Source organism: Sebastes umbrosus, chromosome 6 (genome assembly GCF_015220745.1).
Source record: "Sebastes umbrosus isolate fSebUmb1 chromosome 6, fSebUmb1.pri, whole genome shotgun sequence".
NCBI lineage: Eukaryota > Metazoa > Chordata > Actinopteri > Perciformes > Sebastidae > Sebastes > Sebastes umbrosus.
In genome coordinates, this window is record NC_051274.1 from 8,114,127 (window position 1) to 8,141,375 (window position 27,249).

At 40.7% G+C, this 27,249-nt stretch overlaps 2 protein-coding genes across 4 annotated transcripts in view; one reads left to right on the plus strand and one right to left on the minus strand.

The window, feature by feature from the left end:
- Positions 1–224: 224 nt before the first annotated feature.
- On the minus strand, positions 225–15,299 carry pex10 (peroxisomal biogenesis factor 10). 2 transcript variants are annotated; one of them, XM_037773746.1, is made up of 6 exons: positions 15,162–15,299; positions 5,160–5,240; positions 4,643–5,055; positions 2,260–2,426; positions 1,902–2,037; positions 225–640 (listed from the first exon to the last, which is right to left on the minus strand). In XM_037773746.1, the coding sequence occupies exons 3-6, from the start codon at positions 4,808–4,810 to the stop codon at positions 572–574; spliced, it is 540 nt and encodes a 179-aa protein (XP_037629674.1). In that variant the 5' UTR covers positions 4,811–5,055; positions 5,160–5,240; positions 15,162–15,299; the 3' UTR covers positions 225–571. The 2 variants fall into 2 exon arrangements, with proteins under 2 accessions (XP_037629674.1, XP_037629673.1); XM_037773745.1 differs by lacking the exon at positions 15,162–15,299 and adding an exon at positions 6,521–6,919.
- The window catches only part of plch2a (phospholipase C, eta 2a), a 214,371-nt gene continuing 196,315 nt past the window's right edge, over positions 9,194–27,249 (plus strand). For both annotated transcript variants that reach the window (XM_037773701.1, XM_037773702.1), the window contains exon 1: positions 9,194–9,326. The gene's annotated coding sequence lies outside the window, so the exon portion shown is untranslated. The remainder of the gene's footprint in view (positions 9,327–27,249) is intronic.

Consider the following 27,249-nt stretch of genomic DNA (forward strand, 5'->3'; position numbering starts at 1 on the left):
ATAAAAATAACTTTTTTTTTTTATCATATTTGCTCCATTTCTCCCCACTGCTGCTTTAATGTTAATCTTCCATTATACAAAAGAGTCAGAGACAGTTTTTCTACCAGGCAGTAAATGACCAAAAACAACAGTAATATGTAAATAATAAATACCGTAGGGCAACTACACCTGAAATCATATTCAAATTTATATTGAAACAACCTAATGAAGAAAACAGACAACTATTTGGACATTTCTCACATTTTATTAGCATCTGTTAAAGTTTTAATTTAATTAAAAGTGATATTTACAAGATTCGACTGATACAATCCAAAATTCTATTCTCGATCAATAACTTTTGTTCAACAACAAAAGAGGCAATTCATTTGAAAAAAAAAATGAAAAGAACATAAAGGTTTGTACCTGAAGACGCTGCAGTATGTATGTTGGAACAAAGTTCTGAGTGACTGCTGGAAAAACACTGTTTATGTCTCCACATGTTCCTGAGGGGCAGCCTGCTAGCACACAGTCCAGCAGCAGTGTGTGTGTCTGTGTGTGTGTCTGTATGTGTGGAGGTTCAGGCTCTGCAGATCTAGCTGTAGTTCCTCAGGTACACCAGTCTGTGGGGCTGGAACTTCTCCCGACACAAGGGGCACTCTGCCTGTTGGATGTATAACACAAACACACACGTGTGACAATGTTACATTTGCATACACAGAGACACACGGTTGTGGGCATATTCAAGTTGACGTTAAGACCAGATGCAGGAGGCAGATTCTGTCCAAGAAAAGTAGAAAGTATTCGCGCACTGGATTGTAGCTCCCAAAACTGTTATTGGAACTAAACGTTTTGACCCTACTGGGCTTTTGCCTCATGAAGGTCTGGTCGGGTGAAAATGTCTCCTGTTGAGTTAAATGTATAATAGGAAATAATTAACTAAAAAACAATGTATAGGCTGATACAAAAATAATCCCTCTCAATCATCACTTATGCCCCACTAGAGGTGTGTGGTGGTGTTTGTTTCTGCAGAGACTCTGCAGCCCTCTGCCTGGATTTTCTCTTTCCTCCTTACTTTGCTTTACTTGGGACTCTTCTGGGCGTGTACAAACAGCCTTCGCCGCTTCGTCACACTCGGCTTCTGATACCGAGGCGCATGTCTCCACATACACAGAGGCTGTATTTCACGGCTGAGAACAGGTTGTGTTATGTGCCTGTGTTCCAGTGATCCCCCTGCTCCTCCCTGTGCTGTGAGAGCAGATATGATCGGTGTGTATCTACGAGAGCAGAGTCTGACATGTGATTTGTTTGGTGCCAATTGGACACTTATCAGTAGTCAACCTCTATAGATTTTGAAAATGTAGCCTTGATTTTCAGGGCTGTTGCAGTTTCATCCTTGTTTGATTATACTGAGTGTGTAGAATGTAATTACAACACACACTGCCTTAATTAATGTAAATCACTTGATACCAACAATAAGAAACAATAATCTCCTTGGAAATCGTCCCTCAAAACATGATGCCTTTCAAAACGAGGCAAAAGTGAGCATGGCTCACATACCCCTGCTCACTGCTCGACCCCTACTAAAGTAGGGCCAAAGGTTTTGCCCTTTTGGAACTAATGGAAGTAGTCTATTGAGCACAATCTAGCTTGTTATTATCATACATTTTGGACATCCCGGACTTCTAACCCCAAAAGGCACAACTAGACCACGCTGTCCACCATCATACCAAATTTGAAGTTCCTAAGTTAAATAGTTTCCGAGTTCTGCTCCGAAAGTGTGAGACGCGATAGAAGGACGGACGGAAGGACGGACACACGGAGCTCTATATACCCCCGACTACGTTGTCGCGGGGGTATAATAAATCTGACACAAAAAGGTTCAGTAAATGACAACAAGATAAAAGTCGTGCCATAAGCCTGACCTTGGTGTTGCACCACTCAGTGATGCATTCCCAGCAGAAGAGGTGTCCACAGGGGGTGGAGGTGGAGTGCCTCCTCTCCTCCAGGCAGAGGATACAGCTGGCAGCTCTGGGTCCAGATCTGTGTGTGCGCTGAGGACTGGAGACAAGACAGTTCAAAGAGTTCAGCATTAAACTCAAGTCACGTATTTCATTATTTTACTGCCACACACTGCTGATATTACAAACAGTCTAGTAGTTCTTACAGTGGCTGGTTTTCATAGATAGCTAGACTCTAAAATCCTGCCATGACATTAAGAGATGGGGAACAGTCTTCACATCTCCAGGAGCTGAGTCCTTTGGTGTGGACCTGGTCCTGTACCTGAGAGTCCTGTAGAGCTTCCACTCCTGCCTGGCTCTCTGTTTCTGTCTGAAGTTGTTAAGCTGCAGACACATGGTGATGAGTAGCTGCAGGAGGGACAGCGCCCCCAACAACCTGTAGCTGCTCCTGATGGTCACGTCATCGCTGTTGAGCCCCATCACACGCAGCTATGTACATAATGTAATATGTAAACATCTTTAATCTGCCAGATCACACACACACATTTCTAAAAAAAAACAATACATTCATTAATATAAATGTGACAGACAAAATATTAGAGTGCATTAGTTTTAGCTATGTGTAGCTAATAAACTGGCAATCGAGTGTATTTTGACATTGCACACAAATCTGAGGTTTGGTGCAATAAACCGTGAAATCGTGGGCAGTCTTCAGGACAGAGTTATTCATTACTGTGTGTCCCATACTGGCACCCTGCCCGCTCAACAAATGGTAAACTAATTAACTAGATTCTAACAATGGTTAGCAAATATGTTACAAAATGCTGAAAAGCTGAGAAACAACAAACGGGGTATATTTAGCTGAAACATGGTGGAGGGGTAGTGTGATGTGGATAAAGTGACAGCGTATGTAACACAGTTTGGGGGAATCTGCAAGGTCTACTGTAGAAAACTGACATCACTGAGTTTGTCATGGTCTTCTTTATCTTTTGACATGATTAAACTGTATGTATATATGTGTTGTGTAAGTTCTGGAACAAATGAACGTGAGTATGTAAACTGTCACTGTGGTCAAGTTCTTACTCAAGTTGTTTTTAAGGGTTAGACTGAACATTGCAATGGTCATTAAAGATCAGATTAAATGAGCAGTTAGGGCTGGATGTTATGCCCAAAATCATCTATCCTGATATATGTAATTTCATAACGATATACAGTATATCAATATATAGGATGTTTTCTGCTAATTCAATAAATAAATGCTCTATATCAGTGGTTCTCAAACTTTTTACAACAAGTACCACGTCAGAGAATATTTGACTCTCCGAGTACCACCGTTATGACCGATGTTAAAATACAGTAGCGTAGGCCTACCCTATTCTGCAATAAACAGTTCACGCAGGAAGCTAATTTATTCCTAATAATAAAATGACTTATTGTTGACTTTTGTCAGCAACAGCCACGCTGTACAAAGGGGTAGCACTAGAACTGGCACTTAAGCTCTTCCATAAAAACATAATAATATTTCCCGTTTGGAGCCACGATTGTAGTGTTTTTGAACCCTTCATCATTTTGGTTACTATGTTGTCATCACAGTTAAGCTTGTAAACTAATTGTGGATGTTTGCACGCACTACTACCCAACTACGTAGCTGCTACGTGGCGGGGTGGTAAGGCGTGCAAATTATTTTTTTGTTTCATAATAAAAATATTACAGCAAAGCCAAAACTTATTTTAAATCCCATTTCAATGATCTCATCATGGTTAAGGTATTTTCATTTGTAGTAGTATTTTGATAGTATTATATGTTTTTAACTTAATTTTATTTCATTTTTTAAAAAATATTTCAGAGAATTCCTCCACGTACCACTAGAGAGAGCACGCGTACCACCAGTGGTAAACGTGATACACGACACCAGGGAGATTGTCATCACTCTCTGACTGCCTGACTATTTATGTATACTCCTGAGTGAATTTAATACTAGACAAATGAAGAGTATGGAATACTTTCGCATTTAAGTAAGACTTTTGTGACAAATTTAACAGTTTCAAGTGAAATTATAGAGAAAAATGAATATTTCCAACTATACACTGACTATGTTTACATCCACGCACACCAATACAGAGTAATCAGATTAAGACAATATATGACACTAATGTTAAGTGTGATTTTAAAAACAAAGCTGCAATCTTTCAGATTTTTCTGACGAATTTGAGTTATTACGTGCTTGGTATCATAAGTTTAGACGATGTAATTTTGTATCACGATATCTTGATATATGATTTCATCATAGTACGATTCCATTGAAAGATGATAATTATCATACTGAATCATCATCTAGTCCTACTTGAACTTGCTGGAAAGCTGCTACTTCTTAGGAAACTCTAAAGTGTGTAACTAAAAAGTCCAACCAATAAAATAAACGTGTTTTTAACAATCCTGCCTTTTACCTGTTCTATCAAATTAAACAGCATTTTCCCCTCATAATTAGGTGAATACATTATGGCGGTGGTACAAACATATGAATTTGGATATTTGGTTGAGAGCGTGCATTGACATGAATGATGTATGAATGCAGACATTGTTATAAATGTCAATTTATTACTCATGTATTTGTCATACAAATATATATAAATAAATAGTTTTTTCTATTCAGTCATATAGAGATATACTGTATATGACACATGTAAAAAAAACAAAACACCTACATAGCCGATACCAGCCGCCCTCTTGGACAGGTGGTAGAAGGAGCCGCTGATGTAGAACAGAGCCACGTGGAGTCGGTGCAGGAGGGTCAGACTCTGATGGAGGACAAACACGGCCGGCTGGCACGCCTTCCTCTGGGGCTCCGACAACAGCCCCACCGCCCGCTGCATCCATCTCCTCAGCCAAGACTCCAGGCTCCACAGCCCGGACGCCGCCCGCCGCTGCCTGAGACCGCTTCGGCCGTCCTGCCCACATTCCAGCTCGTTCTCCAGGCACACTAGGACCTTGTCAAGGAGGTACGGAAAGAAGGAATGGCAGAGGACGAAGAGGCCTCGTCTGGACCGAGAGGGGACTCTACGTTTGGTGGGATCCACCTGCACGATGTTGACATACTCCTCGCCCAGGGTCTGGTTACCTGGGGAGGAGAATGATACAAATAACTATTAATGAATCATAAGACAACTAATTAAACATACATGAAGTAAAGTGAGATTTCATGTTGGTTTGGTGGGCAACTACCTGAGAATGTTGTTAAACCGTAGTATGCAAGGTCTGACAGCAGCTCGATCTCTCTCCTCCAGTCCAGCCATCTTTTGGATCCTACAGAAAGTTCAACAAATGTTAATATTGAGAACAAGTGCTGAATTTCCTACACACACTGGCACACAGAGTGACCATTAAATTTAATAAACAAAAAAAAGTAGCGTGAGACTGAGCAGATGCACAGTATTAAGTTTGGGTCTCATAAACATCCACACCAGCGCTGAGGTAGTTAACCATATCATTGTTGTTGTTTATTTATTCAGTGATACACAGTTACATCAGAAATGTACAAGGACTTAAATCCCTTCCCCTCATTTATTCAGGTCTGCTCCTCTTACGCACTCACTCACGCTTCTCTCTTCTCCATACTCATTCATTTATTCATTCGTCCATCTTCTGTCTCCCCCTCCACATTCTCACATTGACACCCACCCACTCTTCATAATACCCGCCCTAGACCCCACTCATTAACAGAGAATGGACAAGTCGAAAAGTTTTGGAGAGGGATTATATATTTTTTAATAATATTAATAACATTAATAATTTTTTAACAAAAATAAAACAATAATATTAATAATTACGTTTTTAGCAATTTATAGCGTTTACTCTTCAACTCTGCATTTACCCAACAAAGCAGCATTTATATCTATCTATCCATTTTTTTAATATGTTTATTATAATATAAATAATATTAAATATTATTTATTTAATATAACATAATGTAAACTATAATTTTAATATATAATTTATTACTATATATATTATATTATGATATGAAAATATGAATAATTACTTGTTTAGCAATTAATAACGTTTACTCTTCAACTCTGCATTTACCTAATGACAAAGCAGCATTTCTATCTATCTATCTATCTATCTATCTATCTATCTATCAGTTTTTCAAATATGTTTATTATAATGTAAATAATATAAAATATTTTTTTTAATATAATATAATTTTCACTACAATTTTAATATATTATTTATTACTATATATTTATGCAAATATTAATTATGTTTTTAGAAATAAATAATATTTACTCTTCAACTCTGCATTTACCCATTGACAAATATATTATATATAATACATACAGTCTCCAGTCCACCAAAACACCAGGTGGACAGCAGAAACCAGTTATAACGTGAATAAACTCAGAAACTTCACATGTCAGTGAAGGAAACTATCTGATTTGATACTGACCGGTGTATTATTATTTTGATATTATTAAATGTATGCCGAATTGATGAGAAAAAGAGACTGACTGCACCTCCTAGTTTGCTCTAAGATACTGTATGTTAAAGTGAAGACTAAGTGCGTTCAAGTTGAACAAACTCACCAGCGAGGGTTTGGAAAGCTTCGTTCGCGTTGTTTCTCAGGAAGGTTTGATAATATTCATCCTTCTGACTGGACCGAATCAACTGGGACTGGTTAGCAGGAGCGAGCGGCATGTTAAGTTAACAACAGAGAGATAATCTCTATTTGACAGCAGGTTAGTCCAGTAAGACACCAGCAGCCTGCAGCCTAAAACTGCTGAATGCTAAGAGACTAGAAAACACTCAAGATGCTGCAGGAGAAAGAGCTCACCGAGAGCCTCCAACAAGCTGACCGAGCTACCTGTCTGCTGTCAGTCTCTTTACTCTGCATGGTCGCAATATGCACTAATATTCACCAGTAAATCAATGATTGCTCATGAATACATGAAACAAGTAGGAAGTTGATGCTCTGACAACAAACAAAACAGACTGATATAATGAAGCCCATAGCTCACAGTGCCACCTGCTGGCCGGAGGAGGCATTACAAGCTCACTGTCAACTAGACATGGCGAATGAAGTCAGTTTGCAGGACTTAGTGCAGGGGTCAGCAACCTTTACTATCACAAGAGACATTTTAGGTAAAATAATAATAAAAAATCTGTCTGGAGCCACAAAACATGTGAGCATTGTGATGAAGGTAACACAGCTTATAGTCTAAGTATATAGTATATAAGTCTAATGCAGTGAGAGCCAAAGAGCAAATGTAGTACGGAGTATTAGGGCCACGTTGATGGAAAAAACATCTGAGATTTCCAGAATAAAGTCATAATATTACGAGAATAAAAGTTGTAATATTATGAGAATAAAGTCAACTTTAGGAGAAAAAAAGTTGTAATATTACGGGAATAAAGTCATAATTTTACAAGAAAAAAAGTCGCAATATTACGAGAACAAAGTCTTAATTTTACGAGAAAAAAAGTCGTAAATATTACGAGAATAATGTCATAACTTTAAAAGAAAAAAAGTTGTAATATTACGAGAAAAAAAGTCTTAATTTTGAGAGAAAAAAGTCATAATATTATGAGAATAAAGTCATAACTTTACAAGAAAAAAAAGTCGGAATATAACGAGAATAAAATCATAACTTTATGAGAAAAAAAAAATAACACGTAAAATTACTACTTTATAATGTTATGACTTTATGTCGTACCGTCGTACCATAGACCTACAACAATGATAAATACAAATGAAAATGTAAACAACAAACAGTTATTCATTTCCATTTTTAAAAATCCACAGGGAGCCACTGGAGAGGAGCTAAAGAGCCGCATGAGGCTCCGTAGCCGCAGGTTGCAGACCCCTGACTTAGTGGTATAAACTCCCCTCATCATAACTCTTAGCTATTTGAAAAGGAATTAAAGTTTCATCTCATTATCTGTCTTTATGTTTTTACTTATTAATACCTATTAAAATTGCCCAACACCAACACAACTCATTTGAAAGGTCTCGAAATGATTTTTTCATATTTTATTCATCAAGTTACCTGTTCAATTATACTACAGTTATGCGCACATTTTATTTCCCAACATGAAGGTCTAAATTTAATCATTCTTATTATGCCTAAATGATGAAATGCTGCATGTTTAAAGTGGCAGTAGGCAGTATATTTTTGGTATCATTAGGCAAAAATTCCATAATAACCTTTCAGCATATTGTAATTCAAGTGTTCTGAGAGAAAACTAGACTTCTGCTCCTCCTCATGGCTCTGTTTTCAGGCTTTAGAAAATCTAGCCCGTGACAGGAGACTTTGACCAATCACGGGTCATTTCCTTGAGAGAGCGTTCGTATTGGCTGTGCTCCGGTCAGGTGACCGGAACTTGGCGTTCCTTCCCCAGATTTCACAATGGCAAAGACTTTTCTCATTTTACAGCTAAACCGTGCACTACAAGATGATTCTAAAAACATTTGAGGTGAGAAATAGGCATTAACGTAAGTTTGACCGTTTGGTCGGAGTTCGAGAGTGATTGACAGCCGGCTCTCATAGACGGCAGCTGGACAGCAGACTCCAGATCAGCTCTTACTGCTTGTTTTCCTCCTGTATGTGAAATCTTGCAGATGCCGTTAGGAGCACCGGAGGACACCGGAGGACACAGAGGCACATGATTTTTTTCAGATTACCTGTTTCATGTTCTACTTTCACGATATAGCGACCGTTTTATAAAAATAACTTCTTTAATCATATTTGCTTCAATCTCGCCTACTTCAGCTTTAAAGGTTTATAAATGTGCAGGTAATACAACAACACAACCTAATAAGTATCCTAACATCAGACCAATATTATGAGACATTTTTAATTATGCTGTATACCTTTTAACTGCACCTCTAACATTTGCATTTATTGCGATGTTGCAACCGCTGCTGCAAACCACCCTGTGCAAGTTGCTACAAAGCGCTCTTCTACCTGTGTAAGTAGGTTAAGTGCATTCATTCATTCATTCATTCGTTCATTCAAGGCTCAGGCAGCTCAGCCCGGAAAAGTTGCAGAACCAGTTCCTTTGTCTCCTTAGTGCTGCCCCCTGAGCCTGCCAGGTATACGGTAACCACTACGGAGAACATCCCATTGTAAGCCCACTCCTATCCTTTTACAGTGACTTTTCTCAGTACTTGTATCAACAGTCTGTCCCACCATCCTGCACACCAGGAAGTTGAACTTTGCTCTCAGTGAGGGGAGGAGCTGGGCTTTTCCTTTCCCTCCTCCTCTTTAAGTTGGGAGCTACTTGTAACACAGTGTGTTGCAGATGGAAGGTGGACGGAGGTGGGAAGCACTTTGCTGCTGGGACTAAACCACTAACGAGCACACAGGACAGGGAGAGTCTGGATTTCCACAGGTAAGACACTAATTTGACTGGCTGCATGCACCGTGTGACGTTCGACAACAAACTATAGTTTGTTAGCTATAAGCTGGTTTCAAGGCATCAGCCCAGACAGGATTTGGAAAGGCTGATAACAACGTTTTAATGATCACATCTGCTGTACTTTGGAATTAACATGTTTAAATTAGCCCTTTTATAGTCCTCAGAACTTCCCCCTGAAGTTGATTCAGATCAGACAACAGAAAGGTAAATCTCTTCCTTGACACATGCTCCAGTCGGTTCAGGTAAATGTTTTCAGCAGCACAGTTGTATGTTGTGTGTTCTTACATTCAATAAATCAGGTGCATTACATTCACCATGTTTGAGCAGAGCAGATCAGATTCTTAGAGGCCAACAGAAGTGAGTCAGGATGATGATAACAGATAAAGATCACCACGTGTACTTGTGTAGAGTTATCACAATAGTACGGGATCACAGTTATGGCTTCCAGTACACAGCTGCTGTATCATTCCAGTCTTGTTAGGACGGAGAGCCTTGCGGCTCTAAATATTGAGTTAGTCCGTTTTTCTTTGGGCCGTCTGCAGTCTACTTAGTGGTCAGATAGAAGAGGTTTAAACAGTGATTAGTCAGTCTAGTCCATAGTATGCTCAGCTGATATTCCAGCTAACCCTAGACTGACCTTCTATTTCTATTGTGACATTTGAAGAAGAGCTTTGCTAAAGCTAAACACGTTCCAGCTGTTAATTCCAGCTTGTTACAGGCTGCACTTGACACAGAAACAGGAACCTGTTCCTATTTAAATCTGCACACATTTTGATGCTAAGCTTCCAGCTTCTTTCACCAATGACTGATGATTGTTTTTTACATTCTTATTGAACTGTTGCTCAGAGGCATCTTTGTCTCTTTCTGCCCTTTCAGTCGTCAGTCTGGTTGAAACAGCGGTTTGTTCTCCATGTACAAAAACAAACCCTTCATATGAAGTAACAGAGCACTTTCTACAAGCTAAAGGCATGAAGACAATTCAGACATATAGAGTAGTCCTCTTAGACATCTGCCTGGATCCAATCAAGCTCTTGTGGCAGGAGATGACTAACTTTTGAACGGTATAGTGTAACGGACCTAAAACGACATATCCCTGTATGTGTGGAATTGTTGTTTTCACGTGTTATGACTTACATTGTGAACTATTTGAAAATTGCATGTGCCTACATAATCTGAATTTACCACAAAGGAAATGGTGTTTTCAAATGAGATATTACATGTGAAATTCCTGGACATCAAATGTGTCTATAAAATATAAATTTATCTCAAGTGAGATGTTTGTTCACATATGATATTAAATGTAATACTGGTGTTTTCACATGTGCCTATCATTATATTAATTTATTAGTATGAAAGTATCACAAGTGTTTAACATGTGATATTACATTGATTGTGATTTATCGAATCATTTCAGATGTGAAATTATGAAAATCACCTATGGTTATATCAAATATCTGAAAAAACAACGTGTGTTTATATGTGAATTTTTCCACATATAAGCACATTCACTGTATCAACTGTATCATATCAGAGGTTGACAGCACTGTATAGGCCAAATATAACTTTTAATGGCCAATATCAGTATAATTTATTGTTTCTTATTTTATGGTAATCATAATTTAAACTGGATTGGTGAAGCTAAACTGAGTACACAAGTACAAAATAACAATAGAGTATACGGGAGCTGTTGTATCGAGTTTGTGGGTGTCAGGTTGTTTGTAAAGAGACATCCTTAAAGGACCCCAGAGACAGGCACTCAAACCGGAAAGAAGCAGATGAACTGAGGCAACACCTGCTGAGGAGACACTGAGCAAGTTATTTCCATAATTACCTCAGGCAACATCTGTTTCAGCTGTGGTATCAAACACATGTCAAGTCTGGGATTCACACTGAACTACGCGCACACACACACACACACACGATTGTGCGATATTCTGCATGTTGGATGGCTTAGATGCATTTAGGGTTTGTGGACCTGGGGGACTCCCCAGGAGGTCCATGAATGCCTGAGGTGCTTCAGGGATCTTTGACAGGACCCCGGAGACCTTGAACTGATTCTACAGGCTTTTGTGTCCAGTGGACCGTTTTAACAGCAGACATTTTGACTCGTCCAAGCAGGAAAAGCACAGGAGAAATTACTAACATTAACAATGGCTCAGTTCCATTAAAGCTAGGGTAGATAATGTATTTTCAAAACTTTTTTTTTCAATTGTTGAAATTCTCGTTACATCCCGACAGCAATCAATAACTCAAATGAAATGATTGGACGGGCTACCTGCCTGCCTACCTGCGCGCACTCTTCCCCTTGCACTCATTCGGAATCACATGAGTCTACCACAAGCTGCTAACGTTGTTTACGTTCATAGTGATCATTTTGGGGGAGTGGCTTTGGAGGGAGGCCTGAAGGGACGGACTGTCAGTGTTGCAACCTTGGCGACATTCTCGCTATAGATTTAGTGACTTTTAGAGCTAGTTAGCTGCTAGCTACTGGGCTGTGTATTTCGGTTGGCTCATTTTTAAAATCAAGCTCACTCTGGCTGGTTTCTCCAATGTTACTGACCCCAGCTGTAAGTGTCCCAGCAAGGCTGCATTCACACCAGATCAGGTGTTGCGGCGAAAACGCAGGTTATCCCATTCATTTTGAATGGGGTTAGTGCTGCGGCTACAGCGGCTGCAGGGGGTGGCGAAAAACAATGCAGCGGCCTGCGGTAGAAAGTTGACACATAATCAGCTTTTGGCCTAGCCATGAGGGAACAAAAGACCTTGGGACCATTAATGTGACTCTCCGACACCGCCGCACAACCCTACGGTGAATCACTGCAAAGCCTGATCTGGTGTGAATACAGCTTTAGCTATTCCAGTGAGCCAGTATGCACAATACCCAGAGATGTAAAATCCTGTCCCAGACTATTATAAACCTCCTGTACAGTGTTGTGTGTCTGAGAAGCCTTCAGACTTATGGATCTGTTACTCAAACTGGACTTCCTGGATTGTATTTCATGTCCCACCGGTACCTGAAGCAGCACACCCCCAACGCAGCCCTCTGCATTGTTTTGAACGCAGGGCTGGTTTCAGTCTGAACGGCCACTTCATCTAAGCAAAGCTTAACCATAAAGTTGGCAGATTGGTAAACACTGGCATGAATTTTTTGGAATGGTTTTGGATGACATCATTCGTCTGTGCCCTCCAAACGAATGATGACATCATTCGTTTGGAGGGCATATACGAATGATCCTGCTGATAGGGGTGTCAGATTAGAAATTGATTATATGAGTTGTTTCAGAAAGGTAAGTACAAATTATGTATTTTTATCCTTAAGTTTGGTGGACTTGTTGAGAATTTCAAATTCAGACTTTTTCATTCAGTGGTGGCCTCAGCAGTAAGCTCTCCATGTACAGCGCTAAATCAAGTACTTTAATGCTTAAGGCCTCAGGATGCTTCAAACAAAGTTCTTGTCAGATCGTCTAACAGCATGTAAAAGCCCCTTTCTGAAGGGGAAACTTGTTGAAACAGACAATCACGCCCACTTCACGACCGCCCAGGTTTTTGGTTTCTGTTTCGTTCATTCGAATCCTCACGCAACTACTTCTGCCACTTTTTTGCAGAGAGACGGTCTAAAAGTGTGCGCAGTTATCAACATTTATGATTCATCCTCCGTTCTCCAACCCCTCCCCTCTTTATGACGGCAGGCTTTTCGTCCCGCCTTCGATGTCGGGCCATTTGGAACAGATATAAATACTTTTGCCGTTAGATGTGGTTGGTTACACGTCGTAGTTAATTTGAAGGATACCAAGACCATAAGTGTTCCTACTTTGTGTAGTAGAGTGCAGATACAGGCACATGAAGTGAAGTTTCCAGTCTTAAGAAACCTGTTCAAGTGCATTTTTTTTACAACTTGACATATTTATGGTGAACAGACTGCTGATTTCCTCAACTCGTAGTACCTGGGGGTGGGAAAGTCATATATCACACAGTGCAGACACTACAAGTACTCACAGTAAATCTTGTTTAACCCTTGGTTTAATGCAAGTACAGTAGTCTGTCTGAGTGACTCGAAAGCATGAGAGGCGCTTTGCCACATTCTACCACACAGAATGTTTCAGAGAATATGAATTGTACCATATGACTTTTTATGAGGCCATAAGGTAAAACAAACAGGGGGGTTTGTTTGGTGGTGATAGGACTGTGCACACTCAGAGTGACTGTATGAACTGAATGCCACATAGTCAAAAACTTTCACCCTTCATAGATAATAGATATCCCCATTTATGCATTATAAATTCAATTTATTTTGTTATCAAAGCAGTATTTTACAGATTTGACATGTCAAAGTCAGTTTGCTCATCGTGGGGAGGACTACACACCCTTTAAAAACATTGGAAACAATAGTAGAAAATGACTGAAGCGACATTGCGTGGACTGGGAGATCACACATTTTGAAAAGAAAAGCTGTATTACAAACTCAAGGGTGAGGAGTTTGAAAGATGTGAACACGTACCAGATAGGGAGGGTCTAATGAAATACACTACTGAGTTGCACTGTGGGAAGTTCAGGATCCATAGATTTTGGTGCTTGACCCTTTCTATAGGGTCAAAAAGTCAGGATAACTTGGCCTCCGCTGTGATTTTGGTGCTTCTTTTTTAAGCTCTCTCTGGTAAGTTGTTCAACTTTATGTACGTAAGTGCAACACTAACTCACTGGAGGCGGGACTCATTAACATACAGTAATGATCTGTAGCAACTTGCATAGGAGAGAACTGAAGGAGACACATTTTCTTATTGTCAACAAATCCCTTGAGCAGACCAAATGTGACAATGAGTTAGTCCGTCTCTCAATACTTTCAATCTTCCATCAGCCAAAAGCCCAGTGGTAAATCGTTGCAAATGGCTCAAGTATATAGTTTCAATATATAGTTGCCCAATATAGTTTTTATCACATGTTACTCTAACAGGAGGAAATGCTGAATTTGCTGAGGACTATTTTCAGCGGCGGATTAATCCACATTTCGTGCTCTTGTATTTGTGGCAGCAGGACGGTAGAATAACCTACAGTGTGTGTGTTACTTCATGATAATGAAGGAACATGTCACCCAGTGCACAGTGTGGCTCATTAATGTCTTTTTAATAGTTTTTTTAAGCTCTATGGCCCAAAGGAAGAAGATATATCAGTTTTACAATACTTGTTACATGTATTGTTTTTTCACAGGGTTTGTTGACAACAAGAAAATGTATCAATAGGGTAAAAAAGGAAGCTTTTACAATTTCCACTTGAAATATATTTCAGAGGATTAATTGGAAACGGTGTTGCCCTCTCTGACTGAGTATGAGGCCTTATTCCTCTCAGTTATTAACTTATTCATAGTGTACACTTCATCATGTGTGATGTTTCATTTGCATCTTTCTCAGTGGATTAAATCACAGCTTACTGCCCTATTTCATTCCAATGAATATCAAATAGCGGTGATTTACATTTCAGTTCAAGTCAGGTCAAGTCAGTATCAAAGATCACAAATTTGCCTCAAGGGGCTCCACAGTCTGTACAACATACGACACCTTCTGTCCTTAGACCCTTAAATCAGATGAGGAAAATCTCCCCAAATAACTGTTAACAGGGAAAATATGGAAGAAACCTCAGGAAGAGCAACAGAGAAGGGATCCCTCTCACAGGACCTAATTCATCACCATGGCAACCAGACTGTAATTATTCAACCCCGTGAAGATGAAACCAGTTTAGACGAATTTACTGTTCATTAGACAGACCACAAATGAGACAAGAATTAACACAACACAGCGACTCTCTCTCACTCACTCTCTTCTTCACCGTCTCCTCCTGGCGAGGCGGCCGTCTGGCTGCTGCTGCACCGAGGAGCCGTGTTGCAGAGGTCCGCTGATTGAAATGCAGTTTCGGGACATTTTGGAGGTTCACCATCCACCAGCACCGGCCGCTCTCACCTGAGCTCCAGCACCGACACCGCACCGGGCTGCACTGTGATTCGTTTATTTCTCTAACGGGACTTTTCTCTCGTTTTCATTTGGGCTGAAAGTTGTCCCGTTGTTCGAACCTGTTAGAGGTCTGCAAACCTCCGGTATCGACTGCTTTCCATTAATTTATCTCCAGCAGGAGGAGACAGTGAAGAAGAGAGCGAGTGAGAGAGACAGTCAGTGTGTTGTGCTAACTCTGCCGGTGGGATTTTGTGTAATTCACTGCGTTGATTTCACCCGTTCACCGCACACACACAAATGCCATTGTGAAAATAAACACACTAAACTAAGGTGGAGGAAAAAATAAAATGAAAACCCTCAGTTAGCTAATGCAACAAGTTGGGTTAGTAAACTACACCTAACTAGTTAACTAACTAGAAAGACAAACTGACCTGCGCAAGTTTCGAGGATGACGTCTGACCTGCAGCTTCTACTTTAGTCATACACCATATTCACGTTTGACTAACAACCTTCTTCTTTTAACTTTGAGCACAAAATTAAGTTTCTGTCAAAAAAATTAGGGGGCTTTAATGATGCATTGAGATGGATAATGAAAGTGTGATGTCCATACTCCAGAGGAAGGGAACAAACAACAGACAACATGTTCATCAGTGAGCTTTAGGTGTATTTTTTAACAGAACCAGGCTAGCTGTTTCCCCCTGCCTCCAGTCTTTTATGCTAAGCTAGGCTAACCACGTCCGGACTCAAGTTATATACTTATGCTGCGTTCCATTTGCCTCGAAAATTGGAAATCGGAGCTGGGAATGACGTCACAAGCGAGTTGAGCGTGTTGGAAAACAACTCATTACACATTATTTTGCGCCTACAAACACCATAGTAACATGCCACACGTAGAATTTGGACAGTACTGTGTACGACTGATTTAATGAGACACAAATAAGACAGAAGGGCTAATAAACAGTAGGCCTATATTACAACAGCTTTCACTTCTGTTGCTGCGCGGAGCAGTCATCTTGGATTTTGAGGTCGGGGTTGGCGAGGTTCTCTTGACTGTCCGACTTGGAAATCCGATTTCAGGGGGCGTTCTAGGTGAAAGTTTTGACTGGAAAGTCTGAAATTCCAACTTAATTTGAACACGACATTATATCTCACTCTCGGAAAGAAAGCAAACAAGGTATTTACCAAAATGTTGAACTTTTCCTTTAACCAATCATTATATTGCATTTGCACATTGTTCTTAGTGTGCGTGTGACTGGAAAAGGTGTGTTCAGAATGTATTTTTGATGAGGACTTTTTTTTATTATGTAGACTGCCATCAACTAAAAGGAATCATTAACATAACTAGATGACTTGTTATTCTGCCAACTCATTGGCAAACTAACAAGTGGCAGCATGTGTGTATCATGTGTACCATCCAGCACTCATTACATTACAAAATCAATCGCATCTTAAACACTGAGTAGTGGGAATAGCAATTAACGTGTGTGTATGTGTGTGTAATTAGCACTGCAGCACATCTAGACAAAAGTGACAGCAGGTTCAAACACGACAAAATGTACATTTACATTCCAAGACGTAGAGACCACACATTCTGTTCTTTCATTAACCCCCAATGCCCCCCCCCCTAAAAAAAACAGAAAACAAACTCCAATAGTGTCTTTGTTAGTTTGGAACACACTTCCTGACCTTTTCAGAGTTGCATTTAATTTTTCTTCCGTACCAAATAATTTCCTACTTTTCATCTTGTGCATCTGGTTGCGAGTCACTCTGACCTTTTCAGATACGTTGCCCACATTGCCGACTGTTCTGTATCGTCTGGTTGACCATATAGAAAAGTAAACCACATCTGACTTGGAAATGAGCCGTGAGATAACTTGTTTTTTGACTGTCAAATGTCTGATGGTGGAGTAAGGTCTCTGGAGAGGGATTTTTTTTTCTTGCCCTTTAGAACCATGATTGCTTTGCAGAGCAATACTCCGATCAGCCATAACATTATGACCACCTGCCTAAGTAGTTCCCCCTTTTGCCGCCAAAACAGCCCTGAGCCGTCGAGGCAAGGACTCCACTAGACCTCTGAAGGTATGCTGTGGTATCTGGCACTAAGCCGTCAGTAGCAGATCCTTTAAGTCCTGTAAGTTGCGAGGTGGGGCCTCCGTGGATCGGACTTTGTTTGTCCAGCACATCCCACAGATGCTCTATTGGATTGAGATCTGGAGAATTTGGAGGCCGAGTCAACACCTCCAACTCGTTGCCATCCACATGATGAAAAAGAAAACTTGATTCATCAGACCAGGCCACCTTCTTCCATTGCTCCGTGGTCCAGTTCTGATGCTCACAAGCTCAAAAGCGTAGGCGCTTTTGGCGGTGGACACGGGTCAGCATGGGCACCCTGACCGGTCTGCAGCTACGCAGCCCCGTACGCAACAAACTGCGATGAACTGTGTGTTCTGACACCTTTCTATCAGAACCAGCATTAACTTTTTCAGCAATTTGAGCTCCAGTAGCTCTTCTATTTGATCGGACAACACGGGCCAGCCTTCGCTCTCCATGTGCATCAGTGAGCCTCGGGTCTGACCCTGTCGCCGGTTCACCGGTTTTCCTTCCTTGGACCACTTTTGGTAGATCCTGACCTCTGCAGACCGGGAACATCCCACAAGAGCTGCAGTTTTGGAAATCCTCTGACCCAGTCGTCTAGCCATCACAATTTGGCCCTTGTCAAAGTCGCTCTCATCCTTACGCTGGCCCAGTTTTTCTGCTTCCACCACATCAACTTCAAGGACAAAATGTTCACTTGCTGCCTAATATATCCCATCCACTGCCAGGTGCCATTGTAAGGAGATAATCAATGAATGTTATTCACTTCACCTCTCAGTGGTCTTAATGTTATGGCTGATCAGTGTATGTTTCCCATGTTAATCTCGGCACCTGATTTAAATTTAAATTTAGTCTTTTAATGAAAATGTATAGTTACATTTTATTCATTCAACCCTAGGCTAGTTTAGTTTAGTCAACGAAAAGGCATTTCAGTCGAGTTTTTGTCTAATTCAGTCACATTTCCATCATGCAATTTAACCATTCTGCAGCAACAGCTGTCATCGTCAACATCATTGTCAATGATTACAGATGTTGCGTTAGGATTAGTTTGCTTTTTTTAAAAAAAATCTTGCCGTACAGGCCTATATGTTTGTCCCAGCTGTTCTGTTGTTGCTTCTTGTCTAATTTTCAGTTAGACTGTAATTGCATTTAGCCTTTAGATTAAAGGGACTGTTTGTAACTTTGTAAGCGTATAAATGTAGCGGGTCTGCACACATGCGCGCTCGCATATGCGCGCTCGCGTGTGGCCGGAGCCTTGTCTCCTCTGCCTGCTCGCCTTCACTCAGACAGAGCGCGCGTTCTTGCGTACTCACTCCACCTCTAGACGTGAACGCGCGCTCACTCCACACTGCAGGAGAGTTAGTTTAGCTCTGAGAATATCTAGTGAATGTACAGTGGACGTTTGTGCAGAAATAACTGCTGCAGCTCCTCCAGAGAGAAACGTTACCGTCTCCCTCCTGCGCCCGCAGGGAGACACAGGGTGCCGGTGTCTCGGTTCATTCTCTCTGCGGAGCCTTGTCACTTCACAAGACACGGGAAACCTCTGTTGGTGCGCGCTGTGTCAGTGAATGCAAGCAGGCAGCGGAGGAGAGGCTCCGGTTGCCGGTGTCTCCCTGCGGGCGCAGGAGGGTGAGGCAGGAAAAGCCAACACTATGATCAGATCTAAATCATGTTCATGGAGAGACCTTGGTCTGGTCAGCTAACATTACTGCCAAGCAGCTGAAATATAGAGTGATATTGTGGTTTTAGCTGACGTGTGTCGCCTCACTGTTTTGAGCGATGCTCGTTCAGGTATATTTAGAGCGAGGAAGCGCGTGCCCGACGCTGACTTTCGTTGATTTCACGGCCACAGGTGTCGCTGTTAAGCAGCAATTCTGAAAGTTACAAATAGTCCCTTTAACATTAGCTAACATTACTGGTAGAGACATACGTGTAGACCTACTGAAATCCAACAGGTCTCGCTTTCATTGTGGAAAAAGGTCGTCATCAAAGTGTTGTAATTTTCATTGGCAAACTGTGCGTCAAACACCGCATGCATCACACTCATACTAGAGTCTCATAGGTTAACAAATGCACTGTTGGCAACATGCTGAATGTTCTGATGATACTTTCAAATGATGGTATAACTTCATTATCTCACAAATACATGGCCTGATCATTCCTGAAACTAGTACCTGTGACAGTTGTTAATCATTGTATGAGGTAATTCTAACTGAAGTCTGAATGTTAATGAGGCTACACAGATCAAATCATGCCCTTACTTTAGGGCATAGATCTCTTGCACATCCATACAAAGTCCTAACATGCCCAGAGTCAATTTTTTGGAAAAGTTTGACTATGTGCAGTTTATTACAACAGCCCAAGTCTGTCTTGTCCTCACATGTTCTCTCTTTTCATCGACGCATTGGGAGGAAACATCAGTAATCTGTTGGTAACACATAAACAGTATTGATAGACACGTAGGAGCCAAAATTCCTTTCTAAAACACAGATACGTAAATAAACACATTTTTATAGGTCTTGTTTAGACATGACTTTATGATAATCGTAACGTGGCTATTACAGTTCAACAATTTAACTCCATAACTGACTTCATAACAACATCAAATTTGAGTCCTCACTGTATAAGAGATTTAAGGTGAGCACTGACTGACTGGCCATGTTCCTGTTTTATCTTTGTTAACTGGGGGAAAATTGGAGGGAAATTGGCCCGGGTCGACAAATGTATTTTACAGTATGTATCAGAATCAGATTTATTTGCCAAGTACGTGTGCACATACAGGGAATTTGACACATTTTTTTGCATCTCTCTCTATGTACTTACACAGATATAGAAATAACAACTAGAGACAAGGACAACAAAGCTTGAATAGACAGAAGAATAGACAGGACTGTTATGTACACAAGTATGTGAAAAAATAGGTGTAAATATATATATACGCCAAACAGGTAGAGCAAGAGCAACACAACCTCCTCTTGTGTCCAGGGTGTGAGGGCTCTGCAGTGATGCTTCCTGCCCGTTTCCTGCTCCGTTGCCCGGAGGTGTAGAAGTCCTGGATGGAGGGCAGGCTGGCACAAATGATTTTCTCTGCGGTCCTGACTGTTTATTGTAGTCTGCTCCTGTCCTGTGTGATGACTGATCCAAACCACACAGTGATGGATGTGCAGAGAACAGACTGGATTATTGCTGTGTAGAACTGGATAAGCAGCTCTTGAGGCAGGTCCTGAGCTGGCGCAGGAAGTTCAACCTCTGCTGGGCATTTTTCCTGATAGATGTATGAAAAGTGCCTTCCACTTCGGTAACCAGAGTTTAAAGGAACAGTGTGTAGCATTTAGGGATCTATTGGTAAAAATGGAATATAATATTAATAAGTATGTTTTCTTTAGTGTATTATCACCTGAAAATAAGAGTCGTTGTGTTTTTGTTTTTATGTATGTATGTATGTATGTATGTATGTATGTATGTATGTATGTATATATGTACTGTATGTATGTATATATGTTCTGTATGTATGTATGTATGTATGTATGAACAGATTGAAACTTCCAATGTTTTTCTTTGTCTGTCACACTTTAGTTCTATTTTGTCTCAGTAAAAAAAGTATAAGCTTGTAGTTTGCATAGTTTTCTTCATCCTGTTTCATCATAGCTAGATCAACTTTACCAGAAATACAACAACTCTGTGTGCGTGTGTGTGTGCACGCGTGACTTCTTGACTTTCCTACGATGAACACACCACATACAATCTGCGACATGCTGCTGGCCAACTGTATCAACCAGCCTTGCCAGCTATGACTGCGAGTGTTGTTTGATGGGAAGAGCCGGTTTCTCTGTCCCTTTGTGGAGGCTTGTTTTGCAGCAGGGTGTTGGTTTTCAGCCTCTTTCAGCTTAGTCACGGGGGATAGAACAGAATTGAAACCGAGCACCTTACCTGGAATAAAGACCTGGAAGATTCAACAATCCAACCTCCCGGGAAAGTGCGTTGCTGCTGTGTGGGCGTACATTTATTTATTCAACAGAATGAAATGCTGGCTGAAGTAGAAGGCTCCTTTTGAAAATCCTGAAAATATCATGTTTCAGCAACAAATATGGATTAAGACTGAACATCATAATAAACAAATGGAAGTGATTCATCCTTGGATGAAGCAAACAACACACTGATCATGCTGCTATTTTGCTGTATTAGAGAAAAAGCTCATTCAAATCAAAAAGATTCATCCCCTTAAGAGCATGAATGTGCTCAGTAAATTCCATTATCAATTAATTGGCTTTTTGTCCTGAGCGCAAGAGGGAAGCTCAAAAATGGAGTGTCCAAAATGGAAAGGGTTCATCCTCTGGGGAGCATAAAATAAATACATTTCACAGAAATTTGCACATTAAATTGTGTCAGCTCTTGTGCACAAATTGACATTTGGACTTGACAGTGGTGCTAGAGGCAAAGTCAGGGGGTCACCGAAAACTTTAGGATTTATCATCTATGGACCATGAATATTCACAGCACATTTCAAGTTAATACAACCAATAGTTTTTTTTAATATTTTGTATATTTAAGAGGTGGCAATTTCTTTCTAGGATGGTGTAAGTGGGAAAGTCATGTAGTGTCCAAACTGGACAGGGTTCATTCCCTGGGGAGCATGAATGTGATCAGTGAATTTCATGTGAATCTGATTTTGATATTTGTTGCATAGAATGGGCATCTGTGGCCTCCACAATAGCCACCACAATGGATTTGAAATGAAACAATCAAGATGCAATTTGAAGTGCAGACTTTCAGCTTTAATTCAAGGGGTTGAACAAAAATATTGTATGAAACATATAAAGGATTGCAACCATTTTTTATACACAGTCCCTTATTTTCATGGGCTCAAATGTAATTGGACAAATTGACAATCATAAATAAAATGCTCATTTTTACTTTGTCGACTGCCTGAGGTCTGAAACCCACATCACCAAATGCTGCGTTTCCTCCTTTCTTTTACGTTACTGCCTTTTACTGTCTTCAGTTGTTGTTTGTTCATGGGTCTTTCTGCCTTTAGTTTTGTCCTCAGCAAGTGAAATGCATGCTCGATCAGGTTGAGATGAGGTGATTGACTCGGCCATTGCAGAATATTCCACTTCTTTGCCTTAGAAAACAGTCTGTTTTGGGTCATTGTCCATCTGTACTGTGTAGCGCCTTCCAATTGACTTTGCTAAATTTGGCTGAATCTGAGCAGATGGCAAGTCCCAGTGACCTAGTTCCCTTGGAAGCCATGCATGCCCATGCTATCACACTGCATCCACCGTGTTTTACGGATGATATGGTATGCATCAGATCATGAGCCGTTCCAAGCCATTTTCTTCCCATCAATCTGGTGCAGGTTGATCTTAGTTTCATCTGTCCAAAGAACGCCGTACCAGAACTGGGCTGTTTTTTGTTGTTGTTTTTTTTTAGATGTTTTTTCTAATCAGGCCTTTCTATTCTTGAAGGTTATCGATGTTATCAAAAACCAGGTGTTGGCATTTGATTAGATGATGCATAATTTCTTCCTTTCAGCAGCATGTACTTCATTGTCATGCACACTATCTTGGATGCCAGTGATTGCACACTTTCGTGAAACCTCTCTTTAAATTATGTGCGATGAATGGATCCCATTGTCTTTGCATGTGGAGGGAGCAGTCAGGTGGGGAATGTAGAAGAAAGAGCCATTGTGTTAGTTTGCCTTTGACTATTGGCCTGTAACGTCTAGTTACTGCTGTATGTGCACATGCATAATCCCATAAACACAAATTAATTTAAATTTTAGTCCCTTTTGCTTGTACACGCACGCATGCACGCACGCACGCACGCACGCACGCACGCACGCACGCACGCACGCACGCACGCACGCACGCTCGCACAGTGCTGATGTGTGTATGTCTCCCTCTCTCTCTCTCTCTCGGCTTAGTAAAGCAGCCACATCTACGGAGGACAGAATGTGCAAGTGTGCTCGTGCTAGTCACAACAGCACCCGGCGGTCCAAACCACAAGCTGAAACACACTCTGCGGAGGTCTATAAGTATAGCGCGGGCTGACTCACCCCCTGACAACACTTTTAATGCATTATTCAAGTTGTCATTGTGGCTGTGTAGCTTTTAGTCATGAGAGTTGTCTTGTTGCTCTGACACTTTAACAGCAGTCACTGCGATTGGACATCCTTTATCCGCTGACTCTATATAGGCTACACTGCACACTTTTGTTCTCCCACTCGGTTTAGTCAGGCTTGGCGTTGTGAAACGGAGGTGAAGTGCATGACCATGCTTGAGCTTGTCTCGCTGTACTTAGTAGCAAGAAAAAGGGTGTTGACCTACAGTTTAATGTTTCTGCCCTCAGGAACTCTTTGTTCAGTTTACAGGACTCTTCATAAAGCCTTGCTCAACATGTGGCACAGGTGTAGCTACTAGATATCTGTGCCAAACCACATATATTGTAGTATAGATTTTGTTGACTAAAACTGGTTTTCAACTGGAATTCAAAGTACTGTATGCAAGGTCTGAAAGTAGCACCCAAACACCCGCCACCCGCCTCCCGCCAAATCTGTGTAGTTGGCAGTTGTTAGTTGTTGGCAGTGGCGGTTATCATGAGGTGTTCAAAGGTTATCTCGTAGAATCAAATTTTTGGCAACAAACTTGAATAAATCCAGTTGATTGAAGGAAATGTTCCCACAGTAATATAAAATAGATATTAGAGAGGGAATTATGACCTGTTTAACTTCCTTACACTAACTCCACTAGATTTTTTTTAAATCAAAGCAAATATTTAAATAATCATAATCATTTGAATTGTGTGTTTTTATGCAAATAACCACTATAGATGACAATAACAAAGTACACTACAGTACAGTATCCTCCCTCTACGGTGTAATTCGAACACTGTAATTCACCGTGTTTATAATGTTTTTTATGTAAAATATATTGAACATTGAATGACATCAGATCTTAAATGTTATTCCTTCCTTTAGCGCAGAGATTTCAAAAGTGGCAGATCAAATCTCTCAGATCTGTGTGTGAGTATGCCTAATACCCAAGCAGATCCAAGAGGAATTGCTATCAGCTCTGATCACATGGGGCATCTTTATCACAGGAGATAGACAGATGGAGTGAGTGAACTGTGAAGTGCAGGAAAAAATATGTTTTGCTGCTGATTTTGACTGCAACTGCATCAGGCAGCATCATCCCAGTGTTTCTCTCTCTCTCTCTCTTTGGGTCTATTTGAATAGCCCACATTTTGGATCAGGTCTAACTGGTTCATTCAATCTAACTGTCCTTGGATGCGTACATTTATTCATGTATATTGGGTTCAATTGAATGCCTTTGGTTCCTGCAGTCACTCGGTGTAATATTTCTCATAAAGAGAATATAAAGAAAGAGTTCTTCACAGTTAGAACAGAAGCAATATTGTGATTGTTGTTGGCAGACTTTTAGTGTAGCAGCCGTTCTTTTTTTTATTGTCACATAGAGAATATCTCATTTTGGAATGAAAGTGTATCTGCAACCATTTTCTTTGTTATGTTTGCTATCAGAGCAGTGAGTAAATGTCCTCTCGGAGATGGGGAGTAGTTGTGGGTTCCCTCACAAACCCACACACATAACAGCTTGTATCGAAATAGACAACTGAAAATAACTCAAAAAAACACATTGATTGCCCTATAGTATTTTGGTCCTGAATATTTGTTTTTTCATATTATTTCACGTGGCTGTTTGACAAGGTAGTGTGTTTAGGATTTACGCTTTTGTTATTGCAGATATAACAGGACTGAGAGTCTTGGCGAAGAGAATGATTTATTGTATGACTGTAACCGCTTATGAATACTTCAAACAACATTGAGAGATACTGTAAACAGGTTGCTGTTGACACTTAATGACAATAATCAATCATGAGAAGAGCTCAGGAAGAGAATCAATAGAGCAGTCTTCTGGTGGATGCTGATCTCTTTAGGTATGCTCTCAAAGGCCTGCCATACATCTCGGATGCTGTGGCAATGAAAAAAGAACCACTGTGGACGACCCAGGAGGTCCAGGAGACTATATACTGTCATCTCTGTCTGTTAACACTATGTTATCTGAGTTTCGTGCTCCCAAACAGTGCAATGTACAAAACTGTTTTGACACGCAGCAGTAAAAATGTCCATTCAAAATTGCTTATTTTATAATGTATGACTGTAACTTGGGGTTAGCGTTAGGGTTAGTTGACTTGTGCAGGAAAAGTAAGACTAGTGCTTATCTCACATTTCCACTGAAAAGGCTTTCGTGGATGCATCTTCTATGTGTGTGTTATTTTTTTTACGTGTGTGTTTTGGTTGCTGAAGCACCTCCCTCATTGAGAAAATGAGTCACTTGTAACAACATATTCATTCATTTATTCGCTCACTCCCTGTGTTTAGCTGAGCTGCCCACTCTTGGCTGGCAGTACGTCTACACTGCTATAGGCTATACTGCTGATCTGAACAGGGTTGCTTTCTTTCTGCATATGGTGCTGTGTGTGTGTGTGTGTTATGTTTGAATAAGGAGATACCACAGTCTTCTTCTTACTACTGAAAGTTGAATTCGTAAGCAATAAAACACACACTTGCTCTAAAGAGAGCCGAAGTCCCGCCCCTTCCGGTGGGACCCCCGTGGGACCTTATTATCAATTTAAAAGATAATTTTGCAAGTCAACGCCGAGTACGGAAAATTTAAAAATGTTGATGATGTTACAAGATGCCCTCCATGGTTGGTCGATGGCTGTTTGGAACATGGTAGTTAGGTGAAAGGGCGAGATGATTGTGACATCATCTTTTCGTTGGAATTACGTCTTCACATACCAGCTCTAGTCACACACACACACACACCTTCTCCTGTGACCAGGTGGAGTGTGTATATGTGGAAACAGGGAACGTGCCCGGACCTGCAGCTCAGCCAATCTGACCGCCAACCTTTCAGAAACAGTTCTCAACATGTCCCCCAGCCAGCCCACCATGTCTAGCTAACCCTGACTCACTCCCCTCCCTACACACACGCACACACATAAACACACACAGTTCAGTCCTTAGCAGGGTGGTGGATCACATACACTACATTAAAGATTCCAACTTTGAAAGCTGATTTTAAAGGAGCCTTTCAAGCTGAGAGGTAAATGTTTTCGGGTTTATCCAATCTTTATGTGGGGGGTGGGTGGGTTTCTGTGAGTGATGGCGGAAGGCGGCAAAGGTAGGTAAACAAAGGAAGTTTAGGTAGGAGAGGTGAAGAGAGTCTGAGGTGTGGTGTAACACGCCGTCCGCAGTCATAGATTGCATTGTATGTAGACTGAAGCTTTGTCTCAAACTAGAGTAAATTAAAGTCTTGTAATTTAAAAAACATATATTTTTTTCTTAACATTTTAAATCCCAGTTACTAGATTACATTTCTGTTTTATGCTCAGTTCAGTTCGCTGCTGCCTCCAGGTTTCATTTTCTCACAGCTATCTGAATCATTTAATATGTGTGACTTTGTGCTGTAACATCCAAATATAGCAGCATCACTAATGGAATCTGAGGTCAACTGAAGTTTGATGGAGCCCAAAGGGGGCCTGGAGTGACCCCTGACAATCAGATGTATTAATGCACACTAAGAGGAAACACACAACAAATGTCTCTTACTGACTCTGGTGATTTGTCCACCTATTATATGATGGTCATATGAGCTTCATTGATTAGCCTACAGTATATTGTACATTGGTAGTGTATGGGGAGACCTTAAGGGAAACTCCACATATTTTCCACATCAGTGTGTGTTTCCAATAGTGTACTACTGTGTGTGTGCGTGTGTGTTTAGGGACACCCGTAGTGCTTCTGTTGTCTTTTTCCTAACCCCATCCTAAAATATATA